Here is a 24,889-nt window from a genome sequence, read left to right as displayed (position 1 = left end):
GCAAAGAGGCAAAAATTGCATTTTTTGCGAAAATTTTATGTTGAAGGGGTTTTTGCCAACTTCTTGTAGATTTTTGCTGAAAGAAGTGAGTGTATGCAAATTGGGTCTAAGTCAGACCTACATAGGAGTTTCTGTTTCATGTCCCTATGACATTCCTAACAGAAGTTACATGCAGTTTTGTCTGTAATTTTTTTCCCTAGGGGGCTCTAGAGCGCAATTTTCATTTTGGGGGATTGGTTGCTTAATATGTTGGGAAGGTTTGCTATACCGACGTGTGTGTCAAATTTGGTGAGTTTTGAAGCATGTTAAGGGGGTCAAATTACAGCGCGTAGGTGCGGAATAATAATAAAACAGTTTCAATAGGGTCCTTGGACCATGGCAAAGGACTCCAGGACCCTAAAAACGGGGCAACTATAACGACAACGAATAGAGCGCAATCTAGCTGGCACGCCACTTCCTGTTCAAGCAAGTCAGCAAGAGAGCAGACTACTGTTGTTGTGACAGTATTTGCTAGAAAGTCACTTCCTGCTTCACGCAAGCGGACATAAAATAACAAAACGTCTTTGATCCTGTAAGCAAGCAAGACAGCCACGACCTCAATTGATTAATGTGGACCCCGACTTAAACAAGTTGAAAAACTTATTGGGGTGTTACCATTTAGTGGTCAATTGTACGGAATATGTACTGTACTGTGCAATCTACTAATAAAAGTTTCAACCAATCAATCAAAGGTGAGACCAGGTACTACACGACTTTCCCTTCATATTTCCGCTGATAAATATTGGGAATATTCAAAAGTGATTATTCACATAGTCTATAGTGAACTCATAATTGATTGTGATTAATCACAGATAGTTTAATACAGCAGAAACTTGTTTTACGAACTTAATTAGTATGTGTGGAAGGGGGGGTGGCCCGCGTGTCCCCTGCGGGCAGGGCGTGTGCAGCTGACAGGTGAGTGGATTCCCCAGCTGGAACGGGTCATCTAATCACCTGTCTTCTTTATTAGCAGCGTCCGAGGCCATGAGAGGAGGGAGCGAAAGACAGAGAGAGAGGAGAGCCATGAGCAAACAAACGAACGAATCGAAAATAAAAGTCTTGTTGTACCCCGCACTTGGGCCTCATCCCTGAAACCACCACCAAAACAACCCAGACGCCAGCACCAGCGTGACAGTTGGTAAATTGGAAAGTTTGTATAATGAAGCACATTTGGCCATAAGAAACAATGTCAATATGAAATAGTGGGTTCTCTGCGAAAAGTCCATATTTTAGTGAAGGTTTGATCTCTGAACACAACATAGTGTTGTGTTATATGTTATATGTCAAACAAACATAACAAGAAAAAGTTTTTTTTAAAAAGCACCAATGACTGTCACACACGCTCTACGTGTAGCAAAATTCTTCACTGCATTTGACCACTGGGAGGTGAGGGGAGCAGTGAGCAGCAGCCCGGGAATCACTTTTGGTGTTTCAACCCCCCAATTCCAACCCTTGATGCTGAGTGCCAAGCAGGGAGGTAATGGGTCCCATTTTTCAGTAGAAGCATTTAAGTCTCACCTTAAAACTCATTTGTATACTCTAGCCTTTAAATAGACTCCCTTTTTAGACCAGTTGATCTGCCGTTTCTTTTCTTTTTCTTCTATGTCCCACTCTCCCCTGTGGAGGGGGTCCGGTCCGATCCGATGGCCATGTACTGCTCGCCTGTGTATCGGCTGGGGACATCTCTGCGCTGCTGATCCGCCTCCACTTGGGATGGTTTCCTGTGAACGGGACTCTCGCTGCTGTGTTGGATCCGCTTTGGACTGGACTCTCGCGACTGTGTTGGATCCATTGTGGATTGAACTTTCACAGTATCATGTTAGACCCGCTCGACATCCATTGCTTTCCTCCTCTCCAAGGTTCTCATAGTCATCATTGTCACCGACGTCCCACTGGGTGTGAGTTTTTCCTTGCCCTTATGTGGGCCTACCGAGGATGTCGTAGTGGTTTGTGCAGCCCTTTGAGACACTAGTGATTTAGGGCTATATAAGTAAACATCGATTGATTGATTTTTATAGTCTTTGGTATGACATGGCCGGGGTTTGAACTCACAACCTAGCCATCTCAGGGTAGGTTGGCCTAGTGGTTGGAGCGTCCGCCCTGAAGAAAGGTGATGGCTCAACTTTCTCTTTCTTAAGATCCAAAGCAACGACAAGTTCGACTGTGCTGTATGCGCTGCTCGGCCAACACGCACGCAGAGGTCTCTTTGGTGCCCTCACAAACGATCAGAAGTCACAAAAATCCTCAATCATATTTCTACGATAAGAATATGTTGAGAACTGCAATCCCCTTACGTTAACGTAAACAACAATTATCTTGTGAGTTGGTGAGAAAGGGAAATAAATGATAATAAAATAAATGGGTTGTACTTGTATATCGCTTTTCTACCTTCAAGGTACTCAAAGCGCTTTGACACTACTTCCACATTTACCCATTCACACACTGATGGAGGGAGCTGCCATGCAAGGCGCCAACCAGCACCCATCAGGAGCAAGGGTGAAGTGTCTTGCTCAGGACACAACGGACGTGACGAGGTTGGTACTAGGTGGGAATTGAACCAGGGACGCTCGGGTTGCGCACGGCCACTCTCCCACTGCGCCACGCCGTCCCTTTGGCATATATTTTCCGAAAAATCTGTCTATATTTAAAAACTTGCTGTGGTACGAAGCCAGCTTCCTCTGATCTTTTAATTACCATCCATCCTGTTCCGCCTATCCGAGGTCGGGTCGCGGGGGCAGCAGCCTAAGCAGGGAAGCCCAGACATTCCTCTCCCCAGCCAGTTCTTCCCGGGAGATTCCGAGGCGTTCCCAGGCCAGCCTGGAGACATAGTCTTCCCAACGTGTCCCGGGTCTTCCCCGTGGCCTCCTACCGGTCGGACGTGCCCTAAACCACCTCATCTGACTCTGGCACTTCTCACCCTATCTCTAAAAGAGAGCCATGAAACCTAACGGAGGAAACTCATTTGGGCCGCTTGTACCCGTGATCTTATCCTTTCGGTCATGACCCAAAGCTCATGACCATAGGTGAGGATGAGAACGTAGATCGACCGGTAAATTGAGAGCTTTGCCTTCCGGCTCAGCTCCTTCTTCACCACAACGGATCGATACAGCGTCCGCATTACTGAAGACGCCGCACCGATCCGATCCGCCGGTGGATCTCACAATCCACTCTTCTTCACTCGTGAACAAGACTCCGAGGTACTTGAACTCCTCCACTTGGGGCAGGGTCTCCTCCCCAACCCGGGCGAGAACCATGGACTTGGACTCTTTAATACCAAACTGGCTGCAAGAAGAGCACAAAAGATTGAAAAGTTTGTCAACTGAATAGTTTACAAACACTCTCTGTCACTCGTACTTACCGACACAGGCTCACCTAAAACAAAACTACGATAAACGACAATTGACAAAACGGATCGTTTTAGGTGGCTCCTGGTCCTCTTGGTGAGTTTTTACCACAAGGGATGGAAGTCCGGGAACACGAGCCATGCAGTGACTGTGCTACTCTGGCTCCATCTAGTGGCCCGCCAATGAATCACCTGATTAAAGTAGAGTGTTTTATTTTCCTACATTCAAACACAGTGTTACTGTTCAAAATGTGTCATGTTACTGTTAGGCTTGCCACTGACAGTTTGTTTGTGTTTAGTATTTCCTGTCAGCATTCTTGTTTTGGTTCATCTTCCTGTGAGCTGTTTTCCCTCAGCTGTGGCTGATTGGCACCTGGCCACACCTGTTGTCTTCCTGTCCTTAGTTCCTGTCAGCACTCTTGTTTTGGTTCATCTTCCTGTGAGCTGTTTTCCCTCAGCTGTGGCTGATTGGCACCTGTTGTCAAGTACCCGCTCCTATTTGTACCTGCTCTGTCTTGAGTCAGTCGCTGGATTATTGTCATGTCGATGTCGCTCTTGTCGTTGCTACCTGTCGTGTCGTATCTTGTCTTGTCCACGCGGCGTTGCGGTAAGCTATGTTTGATTGCGGTTTTTAGCGTACGGCCTTTTGTTCCCTGCTTCCAAGTTTGTTTTTATATTACATGTACCACTTCTGTTGCCTGCTCGATTCTTGCAAGCTTCCATGCTAAGTTCATGTTTGTTTTCTAGCTCCCATGCTAGCTCCCTTAGTTTGTTATCCGCCTCATCCGCGCTTTGTGTTTATACCCTTTTGGTTTTGTTTTAGTATTTAATTAAAAAATGTTTTGTTTTCTAGATCCCATGCTAGCTCCCTTAGTTTGTTATCCGACTCGTCCGCGCTTTGTGTTTGTACCCTTTTGGTTTTGTTTTTGTCGTAGTATTTCATTAAATCATGTTTTGTTTTCTAGCTCCCATGCTAGCTCCCTTAGTTTGTTATCCGCCTCGTGCGCGCGTTGTGTTTGTACCCCTTTGGTTTTGTTTTTGTCTTAGTATTTAATTAAATCATGTTTTCTTTTCTAGCTCCCATGCTAGCTCCCTTAGTTTGTTATCCGCCTCATCCACGCTTTGTGTTTGTTTCCTTTTGTTTTTGTCTTAGTATTTAATTAAATCAGGTTTTGTTTTCTAGTTCCCATGCTAGCTCCCTTAGTTTGTTATCCGCCTAGTGCGCGCTTTGTGTTCATACCCTTTTGGTTTTGTTTTTGTCTTAGTATTTAATTAAATCATGTTTTGTTTTCTAGCTCCCAAGCTAGCTCCCTTAGTTTGTTATCCGCCTCGTCCGCGCTTTGTGTTTGTACCCTTTTGTTTTTGTCTTAGTATTTAATTAAATCATGTTTTGTTTTCTAGCTCCCATGCTAGCTCCCTTAGTTTGTTATCCGCCTCGTGCGCGCTTTGTATTTGTACCCTGTTGGTTTTGTTTTTGTCTTAGTATTTCATTAAATCATGTTTTGTTTTCTAGCTCCCATGCTAGCTCCCTTAGTTTGTTATCCGCCTCGTGCGCGCTTTGTGTTTGTACCCTTTTGGTTTTGTTTTTGTCGTAGTATTTCATTAAATCATGTTTTGTTTTCTGGCTCCCATGCTAGCTCCCTTAGCTTGTTATCCGCCTCGTGCGCGCTTTGTGTTTGTACCCTTTTGGTTTTGTTTTTGTCTTAGTATTTCATTAAATCATGTTTTGTTTTCTAGCTCCCTTAGTTTGTTATCCGCCTCGTCCGCGCTTTGTGTTTGTACCATTTTGGTTTTGTTTTTGTCTTAGTATTTCATTAAATCATGTTTTGTTTTCTAGCTCCCATGCTAGCTCCCTTAGTTTGTTATCCGCCTCGTCCGCGCTTTGTGTTTGTACCATTTTGGTTTTGTTTTTGTCTTAGTATTTCATTAAATCATGTTTTGTTTTCTAGCTCCCTTAGTTTGTTATCCGCCTAGTGTGCGCTTTGTGTTTGTACCCTTTTGGTTTTGTTTTGGTCTTAGTATTTCATTAAATCATGTTTTGTTTTCTAGCTCCCATGCTAGCTCCCTTAGTTTGTTATCCGCCTAGTGCGCGCTTTGTGTTTGTACCCTTTTGGTTTTGATTTTGTCTTAGTATTTAATCAAATCATGTTTTCTCATTCTATGCCTGCCTCCATCTCTGCTTCTTGGAGTTCGTCACAAACAAACTTTGACAGTTACAGTGGCGTAAAATATTGAATATACCTGCTTGGGCAATTATTTTGACTCGGGGGGGGGCCAAATTTAGAGAAAAAAAAAATGTGTCTGGGGGCCGGTATCATTTTTAGGAACACTAATACAAAACCTCAGAAGGGGTAAAAAGGAAGCAGCAGAGAACGACGATACAGAAGAAGAAGACAAAGTCGAAGAACAAAGACAAAGAAGAAGACAAAAGAAAACATGAAGAAAAAGATAAAGGAAAACACAAAGAAGACAAAGAAAAAGACGAACAGGAAGAAATAGAACAGGCGAAAGAGGAGATAGTGGGAGCAGGAGAGACACAAAGAAGCTGAAAAGCAACAAAGAGCGGAACAAGAGGAGCCCGCACGACAGCCAGAGTCTGTCACAGGCAGCTACACTTTACATCTTAAAGATCTAAAAAAAAATTATTTGGGAATGTCTGGCGAGCTGGATTCAAAAGCTTAAAAGGCCGCATGTGGCCCCCGGGCCTTAATTTGCCCAGGTCTGCTCTAAAGGCCTTATGTGTGGTGACGGAGATAGATATCTACATATATCCATATTCAAAGGTTATTTCTTTTCTTTAGTCATATTTGAAATAGCTGGTGTTCCATCTTTTTATCTTTTCTTTATCTCATGACCGATGGTACATTGTAGACTACCTTGAACTTGGAATGCAGGAGTAGCAATACTCCTTTTTCCTATCTCTTTCTGTCTCCAGCGGAGGAAAACAATAGACATGTGTATTCGCTCTGAAGGGTGGGGGCTAGTGGTGTGTTGAAAAAGACAAGACTTCCTTAGTGTTTTCAGATCAACTGGGCGATGCGAATTGAATGTGTTGTTTTTCAGGTTGGTCTCTCCAAAGCTTTGGAATAAATTGCAAAATACCTATTCTGTTCCGGGTTATCATTCAACACCAGCATATGTGTCATCCAAAGACTTTGGGATTGACCAGCAACTTAAATTCCCTCGGAGGAACATCTGGTCCAAACGCAACAGTACCTTTTAAAGTTAAAGTACCAATGATTGTCACACACATACTAGATGTGGCGAAATTATTTTCTGCATTTGACCCATCACCCTTGATCACCCCCTGGGAGGTGAGGGGAGCAGTGGGCAGCAGCGGTGCTGCGCCCGGGAATCATTTATGGTGATTTAACCCCCATTTCCAACCCTTAATGCTGAGTGCCAAGCAGGGAGGTAGTGGGTCCCATTTTTATAGTCTTCGGTATGACTCAAGCTCTTATTTCCAAAATTGTGTACATTACTGAATTGGGGTCTTATGGCCTCTTATGTGGACACTGATACTGCCATCTGGTGGTGTCAGAAGAGTATAACATACAATGGAATTTGGAAAAAAAAAGTGTAAAAATAAGAATGAGCACGTCACTACACATGAAGTACACATTTGTGTACTTATGGACCGAGTAGATCATATCAAAAGATAATTCATAGTTTTTTATTTTAATTAGGGTCCAATAAGCCCAGAGAAATAAAAAAAGCATGTAAACAAACAGCTTGGGCCTTAATAGGTTAAATAAAACCTCTGCTTCTTTTCTAATGTATTGTATATTTATAATTTTTGACTGTACTTAAATGGAGAATATATTTATATTATTCATATATTATATATAATATATATGATGTAAATTATATTATTTATTATTATTGTCTATTGTGAGCGAATTGTGGTGCTGAATTTCCCCCAGGGATCAATAAAGAACTTTCTATTCTATTCTACTGTACTTTAATGTCTGTCAATATGGTCATGTTGGTACTTGGAGAGTGGAGTTTTGTCTTAGGTGGCACTTGGTGGAAAAAAGTTTGAGAACTAGGGCAGCGACATGATTTATAGCAGTAATCAAGGTCAAGGAGTATGCAGGACCAAAAAAATTATACAGGAATGAAAAGTGCACGAAAACTGCTGAAACACAACTTTGTTATTAGAAAAACAGCATTGCAGTATAAATAGGTCAAGTTAATAGTAAACTGGTCAAACTAGTTTTATTTTCCGGCGGCTTTTGTGCTGCAAACATTCTTAAGTCTGTTGTTGTGCAGTCGACCATGACTCACAGATTGGTCGGGAGAGAGGCCGTTGGATCCAAGTCACTGCCGTTGTGTCCTTGGGCAAGAGTCTTTACCCACACTGGTTTAAATGGAACTTAGATATTGGGTTTCACTATGTGAAAGCGCTTTGAGTCACTAGAGAAAGGCGCTATGTAAAAACGCTTGTGAATTATATTTTTGTGAATTATATTTATATAGCGCTTTTCTCTAGTGACTCAAAGCGCTTTACATAGTGAAACCCAATATCTAAGTTACATTTAAAGCAGTGTGGGTGGCACTGGGAGCAGGTGGGTAAAGTGTCTTGCCCAAGGACACAACGGCAGTGACTAGGATGGCGGAAGCGGGAATCGAACCTGCAACCCTAAAGTTGCTGGCACGGCTACTCTACCAACCGAGCTATACCGACCGCCCCATTGTCTTGCCTCTTGGTGAGGGCGGTCGTGTGTTTCTCCTTCCCTGCTTGCTTTCTGTGTCCTTGTCTTTGTCGGAACTTTTATGAAGCCTCTTTCTTTGCGCTGTCCTCTAATATCCATCCATCCATCAATCTTCTTCCGCTTATCCAAAGTCGGGTCGCCTAAGCAGGAAAGCCCAGACTTCTCTCTCCCCAGCCACTTCGTCAGAGGCATTCCCAGGCCAGCCGGGAGACATAGTCTTCCCAACGTGTCCTGGGTCTTCCCCGTGGCCTCCTACCGGTTGGACGTGCCCTAAACACCTCCCTAGGGAGGCGTTCGGGTGGCATCCTGACCAGATGCCCGAACCACCTCATCTGGCTCCTCTCCATGTGGAGGAGCAGCGGCTTTACTTTGAGTTCCTCCCGGATGGCAGAGCTTCTCACCCTATCTCTAAGGGAGAGACCTGGAAATTCATTTGGGCCGCTTGTACCCGTGATCTTATCCTTTCGGTCATGACCCATAGCTCATGACCATAGGTGAGGATGGGAACGTAGATCGACTGGTAAATTGAGAGCTCAGCTCAATTCTTCACCGCAACGGATCGGTACAACGTCCGCATTACTGAAGACGCCGCACCGATCCGCCTGTCGATCTCACGATCCACTCTTCCCCCACTCGTGAACAAGACTCCTAGGTACTTGAACTCCTCCACTTGGGGCAGGGTCTCCTCCCCCAACCCGGTAGATGGCATTCCACCCTTTTCCGGGCAAGAACCATGGACTCCAACTTGGAGGTGCTGACTCTCATTCCAGTCACTTCACACTCGGCTGCGAACCGATCCAGTGAGAGCTGAAGATCCCGGCCAGATGAAGCCGTCAGGACCACATCATCTGCAAAAATCAGTCCTCTAATCTAAACATCAAATATGAATATGATCAGCTGGACTCTCGACGCAATTGACAAAGTCTTTTCGACAATGAAAAGAAGCTGCCCTGATGGAACCACTGCTGCGGGGTACGTGAGAGATTCCTGGGATAAACGGAGACCCATGTGCCACTCAGTTCTTTCCATCCAGGACGTGGAAGACATCTAGCTATTTGGAACTGTGATCGCAGGGAACCTGCTGATCGGGCCGGGCATTGCTCTGGAAAGACGATGGCAGCCACTTAAGGGGCCCAACGGCTGTTCAACGCAATGGAAGGATTGGGTCGGGCTGTGGGAACACAGACTGGAGCGATTTCTGATTTGAATCGCTAAATGGATCTCATCTTGGAGAAGTTTGCGGAGAAGGAATAATTAAATTGAATTGGAGAGATCCAGCATGGACTGCTCAAAGAAAAACATCTCAATCTACGATTTGACTCCCTTCGAATGGCCTTGATCTGTTCTGAAGAACTCCCCCGAGGACTCCTCAAAGATGGACGCTTTTGACCTTCCTTTTTTTCAACGACACCTGGTGTCGAACATTGAGATCTGCCCCAGTCCACAAAAAACATTTCAACATCTCACCCAAATTAATTGGGCATACATGCACGCACACGCCCCTTCCCAAATCAACGCCTTCACCACTGCTTAATTCCTCCGGGGTTGTGGATGGCTGAGTAGTGTTTATAGCGGCAGCCGGCCTCCAGGGCCCCCCCTCTGTTGTGAGTTGTTGTGATTACATGTACCATGTTTATATGTGCCATGCTATGATATATATATGTATATATTTTTTTTCCAAGATGGCGCTGCTGTTGGCAGGAGCTCTGTGCTCTTGTGTCATCCTTTTGTGTTTCCCTCTTGTTTTTGTGTTATTATATTTTTTTGCCTTTTGGTCCGGGACTGTGTGACAAGGGGTGTCACTTTCGTGACCTCTGTGGTGCTTTTTTTGTGGACTTCTGGATCTGCCTGCCGGGAGCCTTTTGGCCATGGAGACCAGCTGCTGGGTGTCTGCCACACCGGAGTCGGTTTGGAGGGACTGGAGGAGATGCGGATGAGGGGTCAGGACTGCGGAGCTGGCACTGAGTGCTGGGACGGAGAGGCTTTGTGGTGTCTTGGCTGGGTGAGCAGGGGTCGGACACCTCAGTCATGCGGACTGGACACTGGCCGAGAGTGGAGTCGGCTGTTTTGGTTGCTTTGTTGGGTCTGCTCCTGTCTCTGGCCATGCTCCCTCCACCCCAGCGGACGATGGCGTGGAACACCGCAGAGGCCACCACAGTGGATATGTTTCTTTTACTTTTTATTCATAGCTGTATGTAGAAGTTGTATCTGCTGCTTCAATGTCTTTAATGTCCTTTGATGTTTCCCTCTTACACACATGTACTATGGCTATGAGTTGTTTTTTTCCCTTGGCCTCAGTCTGGACCCCCTTTTATTTTATTCTAATTTTCAATTTTTTTCTCCCATCCCCTCCCCCCTTGTTTACCTGTATCTCACCTTTTTTGTAAGGGGCGCTGGAAGCCGGCAGACCCGTCAGCGATCCTGTTCTGTCTCCCTGTAATGTTTGTTTGATCTTGAATGGGATTGCGCTGAAAATTGTAATTTTCCTGACGGAATAAATAAAATACTATCCATCTAATCTAATGTGAGTTTTTTTTTCCTCGGACTCAGTCTGGCCCCTCTCCCCCCTTTCCTAATGTCACCTTTTTCTCACCTTTTTTAAGGAGCGCCGTTAGTGGCTGATCCGTCGGCGGTCCCGTCTTGTCCCCTTGCTCTTGGTGGGACTGTGCCGAACATGTAATTCCAGTTCTTGGGTGTCTTCTACATGATAAGAATGGACAACAATAAAGCTGCTATCTCACTTCGCGGCAAATTCGTGTTTAGTCTTGTTGCTTTGCTTGGGATGCGGACTGGACTGAAAGTGAAGGACATTATTCGTCGACTGGGTCATGTTTTAGGCTGTAAAGAAAGTGGGGAAAGAAGTAAAATGTTAGCTCAAACCAGGGATGCACCGATTAATCGGTAACCGAATATATTCGGCCGAATATGGCAAAAAAAGCCACATTCGGCCTTCGGTGGAATGAGTTAAAAACAAGGCCGACGCAATTTTTTGACGCGGTGACGCAATCAACCAACGTGCAGTGACGTTGGGATATGTTGTGTACCTGTATAAGTGTATGAGGTTACAATGTTGTGTACCTGTATAAGTGTATGAGGTTACAATGTTGTGTACCTGTATAAGTGTATGAGGTTACAATGTTGTGTACCTGTATAAGTGTATGAGGTTACAATGTTGTGTACCTGTATAAGTGTATGAGGTTACAATGTTGTGTACCTGTATAAGTGTATGAGGTTACAATGTTGTGTACCTGTATAAGTGTATGAGGTTACAATGTTGTGTACCTGTATAAGTGTATGAGGTTACAATGTTGTGTACCTGTATAAGTGTATGAGGTTACAATGTTGTGTACCTGTATAAGTGTATGAGGTTACAATGTTGTGTACCTGTATAAGTGTATGAGGTTACAATGTTGTGTACCTGTATAAGTGTATGAGGTTACAATGTTGTGTACCTGTATAAGTGTATGAGGTTACAATGTTGTGTACCTGTATAAGTGTATGAGGTTACAAGCACACACTTATTGAGATTTACTTGAGCCTTCTGTTTACATTATTAGCATATCTATTTAATGATACAACTCTAACATTTGACAACCAAACAATTAAACAAGGCAACACGGTAAAGAATCTGGGTATTATCTTCGACCCAACTCTCTCCTTTGAGGTACACATTAAAAGCGTTACTAAAACGGCCTTCTTTCATCTCCGTAATATCGCTAAAATTCGCTCCATTCTGTCCACTAAAGACGCCGAGATCATTATCCATGCGTTTGTTACGTCTCGTCTCGATTGCTGTAACGTATTATTTTCGGGTCTCCCCATGTCTAGCATTAAAAGATTACAGTTGGTACAAAATGCGGCTGCTAGACTTTTGACAAGAACAAGAAAGTTTGATCACATTACGCCTGTACTGTATATACCTTTATATACATATATACATACATATATACCTATACTGTATATACCTTTATATACATATATACATACATATATACCTGTACTGTATATACCTTTATATACATATATACATACATATATACCTATACTGTATATACCTTTATATACATATATACATACATATATACCTGTACTGTATATACCTTTATATACATATATACATACATATATACCTATACTGTATATACCTTTATATACATATATACATACATATATACCTATACTGGCTCACCAGCACTGGCTTCCTGTGCACTTAAGATGTGACTTTAAGGTTTTACTACTTACGTATAAAATACTACACGGTCTAGCTCCATCCTATCTTGCCGATTGTATTGTACCATATGTCCCGGCAAGAAATCTGCCTTCAAAGGACTCCGGCTTATTAGTGATTCCCAAAGCCCAAAAAAAGTCTGCGGGCTACAGAGCGTTTTCATTTCGGGCTCCAGTACTCTGGAATGCCCTCCCGGTAACAGTTCGAGATGCCACCTCAGTAGAAGCATTTAAGTCTCACCTTAAAACTAATTTGTATACTCTAGCCTTTAAATAGACTCTCTTTTTAGACCAGTTGATCTGCCGTTTCTTTTCTTTTTCTTCTATGTCCCACTCTCCCTTGTGGAGGGGGTCCGGTCCGATCCGGTGGCCATGTACTGCTTGCCTGTGTATCGGCTGGGGACATCTCTGCGCTGCTGATCCGCCTCCGCTTGGGATGGTTTCCTGCTGGCTCCGCTTTGGACTGGACTCTCGCGACTGTGTTGGATCCGCTTTGGACTGGACTCACGCGACTGTGTTGGATCCATTGTGGATTGAACTTTCACAGTATCATGTTAGACCCGCTCGACATCCATTGCTTTCCTCCTCTCCAAGGTTCTCATAGTCATCATTGTCACCGACGTCCCACTGGGTGTGAGTTTTCCTTGCCCTTATGTGGGCCTACCGAGCATGTCGTAGTGGTTTGTGCAGCCCTTTGAGACACTAGTGATTTAGGGCTATATAAGTAAACATTGATTGATTGATTGATATCTACTGTGGCTAAGCAGACTTTTGCCAAAAGGACAATAATTCATTTGTTGTGGGTTTATCCACTTTAATGCACTTTTTTTTTTTTTGGAATGCATGTTTTGTTTGAAAGCCTAATATAAAAGAAAAACTTTGTGCTTTTTTCTGAAAAGCAAAGGCGACTGGAATATTTAAAAAATGTCAATATTCAATAAAAAATTACTTTATTTGAAAAACATGTCTTAATATTTATTCTAGGCTATTTATGCAATATAAAAAAAATTGTGAAAAACTGCATTCATTATTCGGTATTTTCTATTTTAAGTTTTATTCGGCTTCGGCCACAAATTTTCATTTCGGTGCATCCCTAACTCAAACTGTTTTTTTTTTAGGTGATGGACGTCCATTATGTCACATCATGAGCTAATAGACATTCAACTCAATAGGAATGTATTTATTAACATTCAACATAGAGTTATTAGCACTGTGTACATACATATACACACTTTGCAATAACACACAATAATGTTATTATTCCATGGAGTTGCATCAGGTGTGCAAAGTGCACTACAATTCAACACGGCTTGCATCAGAACACCAATTAAAACAAAATGTAAAAGCCATGAAAAATGGCTTCAACAAACCAAAATGGCTGAGTTCAAATTTTTTCCACTGGAAAATCAAAGCCTGCGGAGAAATATTGATATTTTTCATTTTTAAAATCATTACAATGTATATATATATATATTTTTTTTACCATCCATCCATCCATCCATTTTCTACCAATTCTCCCTTTCAGGGTCGCTGGAGCAAATATCAGCTGTTTTTTTTTCACCGTTTATTCATAAAACACTCAAAATAACATTAATAATAATGTTCTATTCAGATCTATCTGTTAATATTATTTTTGCATGTTTTACGCTATTTTTGTGAAGAAAAAACAAAAAATAAACATAATTTTTAGGTAGTTTTTAAGTCTACAATTATTTCACATCAAATATTCCACTTTAGAAGTTTTTTGGGAGGAAATGTTGCATATTTTTTAGTTATTGCCATAAAAATTACAATGTTTTTTTCCACCAAAAAATAGTGTAAAACATGAAAAAATAATATTGACAGATCTGAATAGAACATTATTATTAATGTCATCAAACATGATTTTTGTAAAAAAGAAATACTTACGTTGAATTTTTGGAAAAATCATGTTTGATGACATTAATAATGATGTTCTATTCAGATCTGTCAATGTTATTTTTTCATGTTTTACGCTATTTTTGGTAAAACAAAACAAAAACAACGTAATTGTTAGGTAGTTTTTAGGTCTACAATTATTTTACATCAAATATTTCACTTTAAAAGTTTTTTGGGGAGGAAATGTTGCATTTTTTTTTAGTTATTGCCATAAAAATTACGTATTTCTTATTTTTCATCAAAAATAGCGTAAAACATGAAAAAATAATATTGACAGATCTGAACAGAACATTATTATTAATGTCATCAAACATGATTAAAAAAAAAACTTATGTTGAATGTTTTTAAAAAATCACATTTGATGACATTAATAATAATGTTCTATTCATTTTCATGTTTTACGCTATTTTTGGTAAAATAAAAAATGACAATTTTTAGGTAGTTTTTAGGTCTACAATTATTTTGCATCAAATATTCCACTTCAAAATTGTTTGGGGAGGAAATGTTGCATAGTTTTTTTTAGTTATTGCCATAAAAATTACATTTTGATTTTTTTGTTTTTTTCCCAAAAAATAGCGTAAAACATGAAGAAATAATATTGACAGATCTGAATAGAACATTATTATTAATGTTATCAAACATGATTAAAAAAAAATACTTATGTTGAATGTTTTTAAAAAATCACATTTGATGACATTAATAATAATGTTCTATTCATTTTCATGTTTTACGCAATTTTTGGTAAAAAAAAATAAATAAATGAAAACAATGTTTAGGTAGTTTTTAGGTCTACAATTATTTTTGCATCAAATATTCCACTTCAAAATTGTTTGGGGAGGAAATGTTGCATAGTTTTTTTTAGTTATTGCCATAAAAATTACATTTAGATTTTTTTGTTTTTTTCCCCCCAAAAATAGCGTAAAACATGAAAAAATAATATTGACAGATCTGAATAGAACATTATTATTAATGTCATCAAACATGATTTTTTAAAAATAAATACTTGTTGAATTTTTTTAAAATCATGTTTGATGACAAATAATAATGTTCTATTCAGATCTGTCAATATTATTTTTTCATGTTTTACGCTATTTTTGTTAAAAAAGCACATTTTTAGGTAGTTTTTAGGTCTACAATTATTTCACATCAAATATTCCACTTCAAAAGTTTTTGGGGGAAGAAATGTTGCATATTTTTTTAGTTATTGCCGTAAAAATTACATATTTTTTTTTGACAAAAATAGCTTAAAACATGAAAAAATAATATTGACAGATCTGAATAGAACATTATTATCAATGTCATCAAACAAGATTTTTTTTTTAAATAAATACTTAAGTCGATTGTTTTTTAAATCAAGTTTAATGACATTAATAATAATGTTCTATTCAAAATATATCCGTCAATATTATTTTTTCATGTTTTATGCTATTTTTATTTAAAAAAAACTAAAAAAAAACGTAATTTTTAGGTGTTTTTAGGTCTACAATTATTTCCTATGAAATATTCCACTTCAGAGGTTTTTTGTGAGGAAATGTTGCATATTTTTTTAGTTATTGCCATAAAAAGTTTTTTTTTTTTTTTTTTTTACCAAAAATAGCGTAAAACATGAAGAAATAATATTGACAGATCTGAATAGAACATTATTATCAATGTCATCAAACATGATTTTTTAAAAAATAAATACTTGTGAATTTTTTTTAATCATGTTTGACAAATGTTCTATTCAGATCTGTCAATATTATTTTTTCCAGATTTACGCTATTTTTGGTTAAAAAAAATAATTTAAAAAAATGTAATTTTTAGGTAGTTTTTAGGTCTACAATTATTTCACATTAAATATTCCACTTCAGAAGTTTTTTTCGGAGGAAATGTTGCATATTTTTTTGTTATTGCCATAAAAATTAAATTTTTTTTTTGGGACAAAAATAGCTTAAAACATGAAAAAATAATATTGACAGATCTGAATAGAACATTATTATTAATGTCATCAAACATGATTTTTTTTTTAATACTTAAGTTGATTTTGTTTTAATAATGTTTGATGACATTAATAATAATGTTCTATTCAGATCTGTCAATATTATGTTTTCATATTTATGCTATTTGTTAAAAACAAAAAAATAAAAACGTAAATTTTAGGTGTTTTTAGGTCTACAATTATTTCACATCAAATATTCCACTTCAGAAGTTTTTTTTGGGAGGAAATGTTGCATTTTTTTTTAGTTATATCCATAAAAATTATGTTTTTGTTTTTTTTTAACCAAAAATAGCGTAAAACATGAAAAAATAATATTGACAGATCTGAATAGAACATTATTATTAATGTCATCAAACATGATTTTTTTTTAAACTTAATACTTGAGTTGAATTTTAAAAAAAAATCATGTTTGATGACATTAATAATAATGTTCTATTCAGATCTGTCAATATTATTTTTTCATGTTTTACGCTATTTTTGGTAAAACAAAACAAAAAACACAACATAATTTTTAGGTAGTTTTTAGGTCTACAATTATTTCACATCAAATACTCAACCATAAAAATTAAGTTGTTTTTTTTAACCAAAAATAGCGTAAAACATGAAAAAATAATATTGACAGATCTGAATAGAACATTATTATTAATGTCATCAAATATGATTTTTGTTAAAAATAAATATGTTGAATTTTTTTTAAAATTCATGTTTTATGACATTAATAATGTTCTATTCAGATCTGTCAATATAATTTTTTTCATGTTTTACGCTATTTTTGATTTTAAAAAAAATAAAACAACCCATTTTTATGACAATAACTAAAAAATATGCAATATTACCTCCCCAAAAACTTTCGAAGTGGAATATTTGATGTGAAATAATTGTAGACCTAAAAACACCTAAAATTTACGTTTTTATTTTTGTTTTGTTTTTAACAAAAATAGCATAAAACATGAAAAAATAATATTGACTGATATATTTTGAATAGAACATTAATGTCATCAAACATGATTTTTTTAAAAATACTTAAGTTGATTTTGTTTTAATCATGTTTGATGACATTAATAATAATGTTCTATTCAAAATATATCAGTCAATATTATTTTTTCATGTTTTATGCTATTTTTGTTAAAAACAAAACAAAAATAAAAACGTAAATTTTAGGGATTTTTAGGTCTACAATTATTTCACATCAAATATTCCACTTCAGAAGTTTTTTTTGGGAGGAAATGTTGCATTTTTTTTAGTTATTGTCATAAAAATGGGTTGTTTTATTTAAAAAAAAAATCAAAAATAGCGTAAAACATGAAAAAATAATATTGACAGATCTGAATAGAACATTATTATTGTCATCAAATATGATTTTTGTTAAAAATAAATACTTATGTTGAATTTTTTTTTAAATTCATGTTTTATGACATTATTTTATTCAGATCTGTCAATATAATTTTTTCATGTTTTATGCTATTTTTGTTAAAAACAAAACAAAAATAAAAACGTAAATTTTAAGTGTTTTTAGGTCTACAATTATTTCACATAAAATATTCCACCATAAAAATTACGTTTTTTTTTTTTTTTTTACCAAAAATAGCGCAAAACATGAAAAATAAAAATAAATACTTATGTTGAATTTTTTTTTAATTCATGTTTTATGACATTAATAATGTTTTATTCAGATCTGTCAATATAATTGTTTCATGTTTTATGCTATTTTTGTTAAAAACAAAACAAAAATAAAAACGTAAATTTTAAGTGTTTTAGGTCTACAATTATTTCACATCAAATATTCCACCATAAAAATTACGTTTTTTTTTTTTAAACCAAAAATAGCGTAAAACATGAAAAATAAAAATAAATACTAATGTTGATTTTTTTTTTAATTCATGTTTTATGACATTAATAATGTTTTATTCAGATCTGTCAATATAATTTTTTCATGTTTTACGCTATTTTTGTTAAAAACAAAACAAAAATAAAAACGTAAATTTTAAGTGTTTTAGGTCTACAATTATTTCACATCAAATATTCCACCATAAAAATTACGTTTTTTTTTTAAACCAAAAATAGCGTAAAACATGAAAAATAAAAATAAATACTAATGTTGATTTTTTTTTTAATTCATGTTTTATGACATTAATAATGTTTTATTCAGATCTGTCAATATAATTTTTTCATGTTTTATGCTATTTTTGTTAAAAACAAAACAAAAATAAAAACGTAAATTTTAAGTGTTTTTAGGTCTACAATTATTTCACATCAAATATTCCACCATAAAAATTACGTTTTTTTTTTAAACCAAAAATAGCGTAAAACATGAAAAATAAAAATAAATACTAATGTTGATTTTTTTTGTAATTCATGTTTTATGACATTAATAATGTTTTATTCAGATCTGTCAATATAATTTTTTCATGTTTTATGCTATTTTTGTTAAAAACAAAACAAAAATAAAAACGTAAATTTTAAGTGTTTTTAGGTCTACAATTATTTCACATCAAATATTCCACCATAAAAATTACGTTTTTTTTTTAAACCAAAAATAGCGTAAAACATGAAAAATAAAAATAAATACTAATGTTGATTTTTTTTTTAATTCATGTTTTATGACATTAATAATGTTTTATTCAGATCTGTCAATATAATTTTTTCATGTTTTATGCTATTTTTGTTAAAAACAAAACAAAAATAAAAACGTAAATTTTAAGTGTTTTTAGGTCTACAATTATTTCACATCAAATATTCCACCATAAAAATTACGTTTTTTTTTTTTAAACCAAAAATAGCGTAAAACATGACAAATAAAAATAAATACTAATGTTGATTTTTTTTTTAATTCATGTTTTATGACATTAATAATGTTTTATTCAGATCTGTCAATATAATTTTTTCATGTTTTACGCTATTTTTGATTTAAAAAAAATAAAACAACCCATTTTTATGACAATAACTAAAAAATATGCAACATTTCCTCCCCAAAAACTTTCGAAGTGGAATATTTGATGTGGAATAATTGCAGACCTAAAAACTTTTCAAAATAAAAGCCCGCCATATTACTCCCCACCTCTGCATCTGAGTCCTATACTCTAACATTAGAGTATAAATAAAATATGTATTGTCCATATTCCATAATGAAAGGATGAATATCACATGTTCTGTATAATAATGCTGTACAGTAAGTACAGTACAAGCATGGCCAGAAATATGACATCTGTTCTTAAAAGTGCATGACACCTGCAATCCAACGCCGACTCAGCATTTTCTCACAGGCACGCCCCCGTCGTCAAAATGTCAGCGTGACAGATCGGACGAACAAAAGCGTCGGCGTCTAGGCGTAGTAGCACGGCGACACCAGCAGGTCGGTGAGGACCAGCAGCTGGTCGTCGGTGAAGCGCTGGCGGTGCTCCTGCCAGTTGTCGTGGTGCGTGCGCCTGAACTCCGACAAGGTCTTCTTCACCGTCATCTTGGGAGCACAAACAACACCTTCGCAACTCCGGAAGACTCCGCGCCCGGCGGCACACGCAAGTATTGGGACACCGTTTAGACCAGGGGTGCCCACACTTTTTCTGCAGGCGAGCTACTTTTCAATTGACCAACTCGAGGGGATCTACCTCATTTATATATATCATTTATATTTATTTATTTATGAAAGAGACATTTTTGTAAACAAGTTAAATGTGTTTAATGATAATACAAGCATGTGTAACACATATAGATGTCTTTCTTTCACAAAGACAAGAATATAAGTTGGTGTATTACCTGATTCTGATGACTTGCATTGATTGGAATCAGACAGTAATGATGATAACGCCCACATTTTCAAATGGAGGAGAAAAAAAGTGGTCCTTTCTGTACAATACCACATGAAAGTGGTTGGTTTTTGGCATCTAATTCATCCAGCTTCCATACACTTTACAAGAAAAACATTGGCGGCAAATTCCGTAGCTTGCTTGATTGACATTCACGGCACCCGAGGGTCTTGTGAGATGACGCTGGCTGCTGCCAGTTCATTATTATGAAAAAATGACAGAGAGGAAGGCCAGAAACACTTTTTATTTCAACAGACTTTCGCGCCGTCAAAACTCTAAAGGCCGACTGCACATTTCCTATCTTCACAATAAAAGCCCTGCTTCATGCTGCCTGCGCTAACAAAATAAGAGTCTCGGAAAGCTGGCGTGCACAAGTGATGTGAACGCCAGCTTTCTGAGGGATCGCTTGTGCACGCCAGTTTTCCGAGACTCTGTATTTAGTTAGCGCAGGCAGCATGAAGCAGGGCTTTTATTGTGAAGATAGGAAATGTGCAGTCGGCCTTTAGAGTTTTGACGGAAGGTACGGCGCGAGAGTCTGTTGAAATAAAAAGTGTTTCTGGCCTTCCTCTCGGTCATATTTTCATAATAATGATCTTGCAGCAGCCAGCGTCATCTCACAAGACCCTCCGGTACCGTGAATGTCATTTAAGTGACGTCTTGGTGAAGATTGATGATCACTCATTTTTAGGTCTATTTTTTTAAAAGTCTGGCTGGAGATCGACTGACACACCCCCCGCGGTCGACTGGTAGCTCGCGATCGACGTAATGGGCACCCCTGGTTTAGGAGGTCGGGCGCTACCCGCACGTGTTTTCTTCCACACCACACTCAAGTCAAGTTGACCCCCTTTGTCGTTGCAAATATAAAAAAATAACAATGCCATTCCTTAGAGCTGCTTAGTGCTTAAAAATAGTATTTACCTTATTTCCTTGAATTGCCGCTAATTAATTCAAAACCTCTTCTCACTCCGGCGCTTACCAAAGGCATGCGGTAAATTTAGGCCTGTGCTTATAAATTTGAGTGTGATGTAAGGATACCATCATGAAAAGCACATTTCATAAAAAAAAACTTTACTATGGTCTTTTACTTATAAAAGAAGTCCATGCGCAGCTCCTTCTGATCAAAAGCATCGATAACTTGTTTATAGAAGTCTTCCTTATCTTTCTTCAGTTTTAAAAGTCTCTCTGTCTCGATGGAGATCTTCCTTTATTACCTCCTGCTTCGATTGAAAGTCCAGTTTAGAAAACGGTTTTATTTTAGATATGTAATCCTCCATGTTAAAAATGCAAGCGAGAGGAAAAAATAATCTTGCTGTTTGTTGTCACTTCTTCTGCAGCCGAGTAGTAGCAAGAAGGATCACTAGCGCCCTCTACCACCAGGAGGCGGGAGTCATTTAATGACTCGTATTTGACACACGCAGCTACGGTATATTAATAAAACATAGCTGCCTACTGTTCTTTATAACATTCAATAGCTTGGACCTTAAATCCTACTCAATAGCTCTTAATCTTCTTCCCTTTATGCGATTTCAAATGATTGAAATCAGCCTCCTCCATTTTGAAAATGATGACAGGTGAAGTGCCACTCGTGACGTGACGAGTTTGACCCGGTGGAAATTGTAGGCATATGCTAATTATTTGGCGAAACAAGTTTGACCCGGCGGAAATTCTATACATGCGCTAGTAAAAAAAATATTATTTGGTAATGCCTAGCATGCGCTAATTATTTTGCAAAACCAGTTTGACCCGACAGTAATTCTAGTCAGGCGCATACTATATACCCGGCGGCAATTCAAGGAAATACGGTATCTAAAATACATTTTCTAAATTTCATCAAGACAAAATCTCCCCAAACGTGTCCTGTTATTTTGTGCTAAGTTACTGATGTAAATACCGTTTTACTATTATAGAAATGTTGCCACAAGAAGTTTTCTGAGTTAATGTAAGTGTGTGAAAAGGGGGCAGAAAATATAGGTTTGGACTTTCTCCTGCTCCTTTACATTTATAAATTAATTTTAACCGTCGTCTTGTGTTTTAGTTTTTAAATGCATAAAAGAACCACATAGATGTATTTTTTGCATTAAAGCTTTCTTGACTTTGTCAGGAACCTCTATTTCTACAAAATAAAACTTTCTTTTTTTTGTCAATAAAATTATAAAATGCTTTGATGCGTTTTGTGCACTAAAGATGATAAATGTAATGAAAGCTGCAAGCGGCGATGGACGGTATATGGAAGTGGCTGAGGAGAAGGAAGTCTGGGCTTCTTAGATATAAGTTAGAACAACACACCACTTTGTATTATATTGTAGTTTTTACCTTCCATAACGTGTCTACTGACAGATATAAGTTAAGACTATACACTACTTTTTATTATAAATGTTGTAGTTTTTACCTTCCATAACGTTACTACTGACAGATATAAATTAGAAAAACCCGATGCTAACCGCCCATTGAAAATACGTGGGTACGGCTAGTAGCTACTATTAGCAAACAGATAGACCTACCAACTCGGCGCATAAAAAGTGCAGATGGCCTTAAAACGCCACAACAGTCAGGCACCATATGTAAGTACCCAAAATAAAGACTCGACATAAATAGAAATTCAATCGGAGCAGAAACATAGGAGGAAACGGGATTAAAACCCGATGCTAACCGCCCATTGAAAATACATGGGTACGGCTAGTAGCTACTATTAGCAAACAGATAGACTTGCTAACTCGGCATTATATCTTAACATCGACACACTCTCTCGTTGCAACTCGGCCCTGATGGTCGACACGTATAAGTTTACAATTAGTTGTAAAATGTTGGATGGTTGTTTTTACGATCTCCGGGCAAACGACAACTTTAAAACATACCGGCTTAGCTACGGCACTTGGCAGCCATTTTGGTATAGACGATCGCAGCCCCTCCCTCACGAATATTGGTGCGTGCGCACCAGCAGCGGGCGGTACGGAAAAAAACGGGGAAAAAAACGTCTCCCTCACTGTGTCTGCGCACGGCGGCCATCTTTGAAATGGTTTTCAGCGCAGCGGTTCTTTTAAGGCTGATAAAATCAAAACTAGCAGGAATTAAAACTCTTTCATCAACTTTTAATCAGAAGGGTTCAATCTCTCTCCTGTGGTAATTTGAAGCCGACAAGACAAACGCGCTCAGAGGAGATAATGTTTGAAAAAAGGTGACCGGTTTTTACAAAACTTCTGTTTTGAAGGGGGTATTGCAAACTTCCTGTGGATTTTTGCTGGGGGTTGTCAATATATGAAATGTAGGTCTAAGTGAGACCTACATAGAGGTTTTTGTTTCATGTCTCTATGACATTCCTACTGGAAGTTACAGGCAGTTTTGTCTGTGTTTTCTTCCTAGGAGCAGTTTTGTCTGTGTTTTCTTCCTAAGGGGTGCTAGAGCGCAATTTTTAGTTTTGGGGTTAGGTTTTTTGATTAAATCGATATATCTTACCGGGGACATCATTGGATTATTCGTCTTCCTGCAGCAACTGTTTGAAAGGCAGCTGTTGGCTTGGCTCCTCGGCTTCTCTCCGAGACACTGCGTGTTCACCGCAGCCATCCGACCTCGAGGTATGTCTTTACAATCTCACTAAAACACTATTAAAACAATAAGCAGATAATGGATCTTCCAGAATTATCCTAGTAAATGTGTCTAATTACATCTCACACTGCTGCCGCCCGGAGCCGTCATTTTTTATTTAAAAAATAATAATAATTCTGGTCCTTCGCTATCAATATCATTATCCACGAATCTTTCATCCTCGCTCAAATTAATGGGGAAATTGTCGTTTTCTCGGTCCGAATAGCACTTTGTGTTGGAGGCTCCCATTAGAAACAATGTGAGGACGTGAGGAGCCCTCACCCTTGTGATGTCATCGTCTGCTACTTCCGGTACAGGCAAGGCTTTTTTAATAGCGACCAAAAGTTGCGAACTTTATCATCGATGTTCTCTACTAAATCCTTTCAGCAAAAATATGGCGATATCGCGAAATGATCAAGTATGACACATAGAATGGACCTGCTATCCCCGTTTAAATAAGAACATCTAATTTCAGTAGGCCTTTAATTATCATTTGCAAAGAAAAAATAACCAAAATAATGGCTTCCAGTGCACTTAAGATGTGACTTTAAGGTTTTACTAGTGAAGTGAAGTGAATTATATTTATATAGCGCTTTTCTCTAGTGACTCAAAGCGCTTTACATAGTGAAACCCAATATCTAAGTTACATTTAAACCAGTGTGGGTGGCACTGGGAGCAGGTGGGTAAAGTGTCTTGCCCAAGGACACAACGGCAGTGACTAGGATGGCGGAAGCGGGAATCGAACCTGCAACCCTCAAGTTGCTGGCACGGCCGCTCTACCAACCGAGCTATGCCGCCCTTACTTATAAAATACTACACGGTCTAGCTCCATCCTATCTTGCCGATTGTATTGTACCATATGTCCCGGCAAGAAATCTGCCTTCAAAGGACTCCGGCTTATTAGTGATTCCCAAAGCCCAAAAAAAGTCTGCGGGCTATAGAGCTTTTTCATTTCGGGCTCCAGTACTCTGGAATGCCCTCCCGGTAACAGTTCGAGATGCCACCTCAGTAGAAGCATTTAAGTCTCACCTTAAAACTCATTTGTATACTCTAGCCTTTAAATAGACTCCCTTTTTAGACCAGTTGATCTGCCGTTTCTTTTCTTTTTCTCCTATGTCCCACTCTCCTTTGTGGAGGGGGTCCGGTCCGATCCGGTGGCCATGTACTGCTCGCCTGTGTATCGGCTGGGGACATCTCTGCGCTGCTGATCCGCCTCCGCTTGGGATGGTTTCCTGTGAACGGGACTCTCGCTGCTGTGTTGGATCCGCTTTGGACTGGACTCTCG

At 38.2% G+C, this 24,889-nt stretch overlaps 2 protein-coding genes across 3 annotated transcripts in view; one reads left to right on the top strand and one right to left on the bottom strand.

The window, feature by feature from the left end:
• LOC133557225 (putative glutathione-specific gamma-glutamylcyclotransferase 2) overlaps nt 1-1,113 on the top strand; it is a 41,263-nt gene extending 40,150 nt beyond the window's left edge. The window contains exon 4 of one of the 2 annotated variants that reach the window (XM_061907529.1): nt 1,013-1,113. The gene's annotated coding sequence lies outside the window, so the exon portion shown is untranslated. Of the gene's footprint in view, nt 1-1,009 lie in introns of both variants that reach the window. The other variant, XM_061907528.1, reaches the window with a different exon arrangement.
• A 16,315-nt stretch (nt 1,114-17,428) lies between these two features.
• Nucleotides 17,429-24,889, bottom strand: part of LOC133557224 (proteasome activator complex subunit 4B-like) — an 80,963-nt gene continuing 73,502 nt past the window's right edge. The window contains exon 27 of the mRNA XM_061907527.1: nt 17,429-19,676. Within this exon, the coding sequence (XP_061763511.1) occupies nt 19,542-19,676 (135 nt within the window). The 3' untranslated portion in view covers nt 17,429-19,541. The remainder of the gene's footprint in view (nt 19,677-24,889) is intronic.

Source organism: Nerophis ophidion, linkage group LG08 (genome assembly GCF_033978795.1).
Source record: "Nerophis ophidion isolate RoL-2023_Sa linkage group LG08, RoL_Noph_v1.0, whole genome shotgun sequence".
Taxonomy (NCBI): domain Eukaryota; kingdom Metazoa; phylum Chordata; class Actinopteri; order Syngnathiformes; family Syngnathidae; genus Nerophis; species Nerophis ophidion.
Note: the sequence above shows the minus strand (reverse complement) of the source record. Positions and strands in the feature narration are given on the sequence as shown.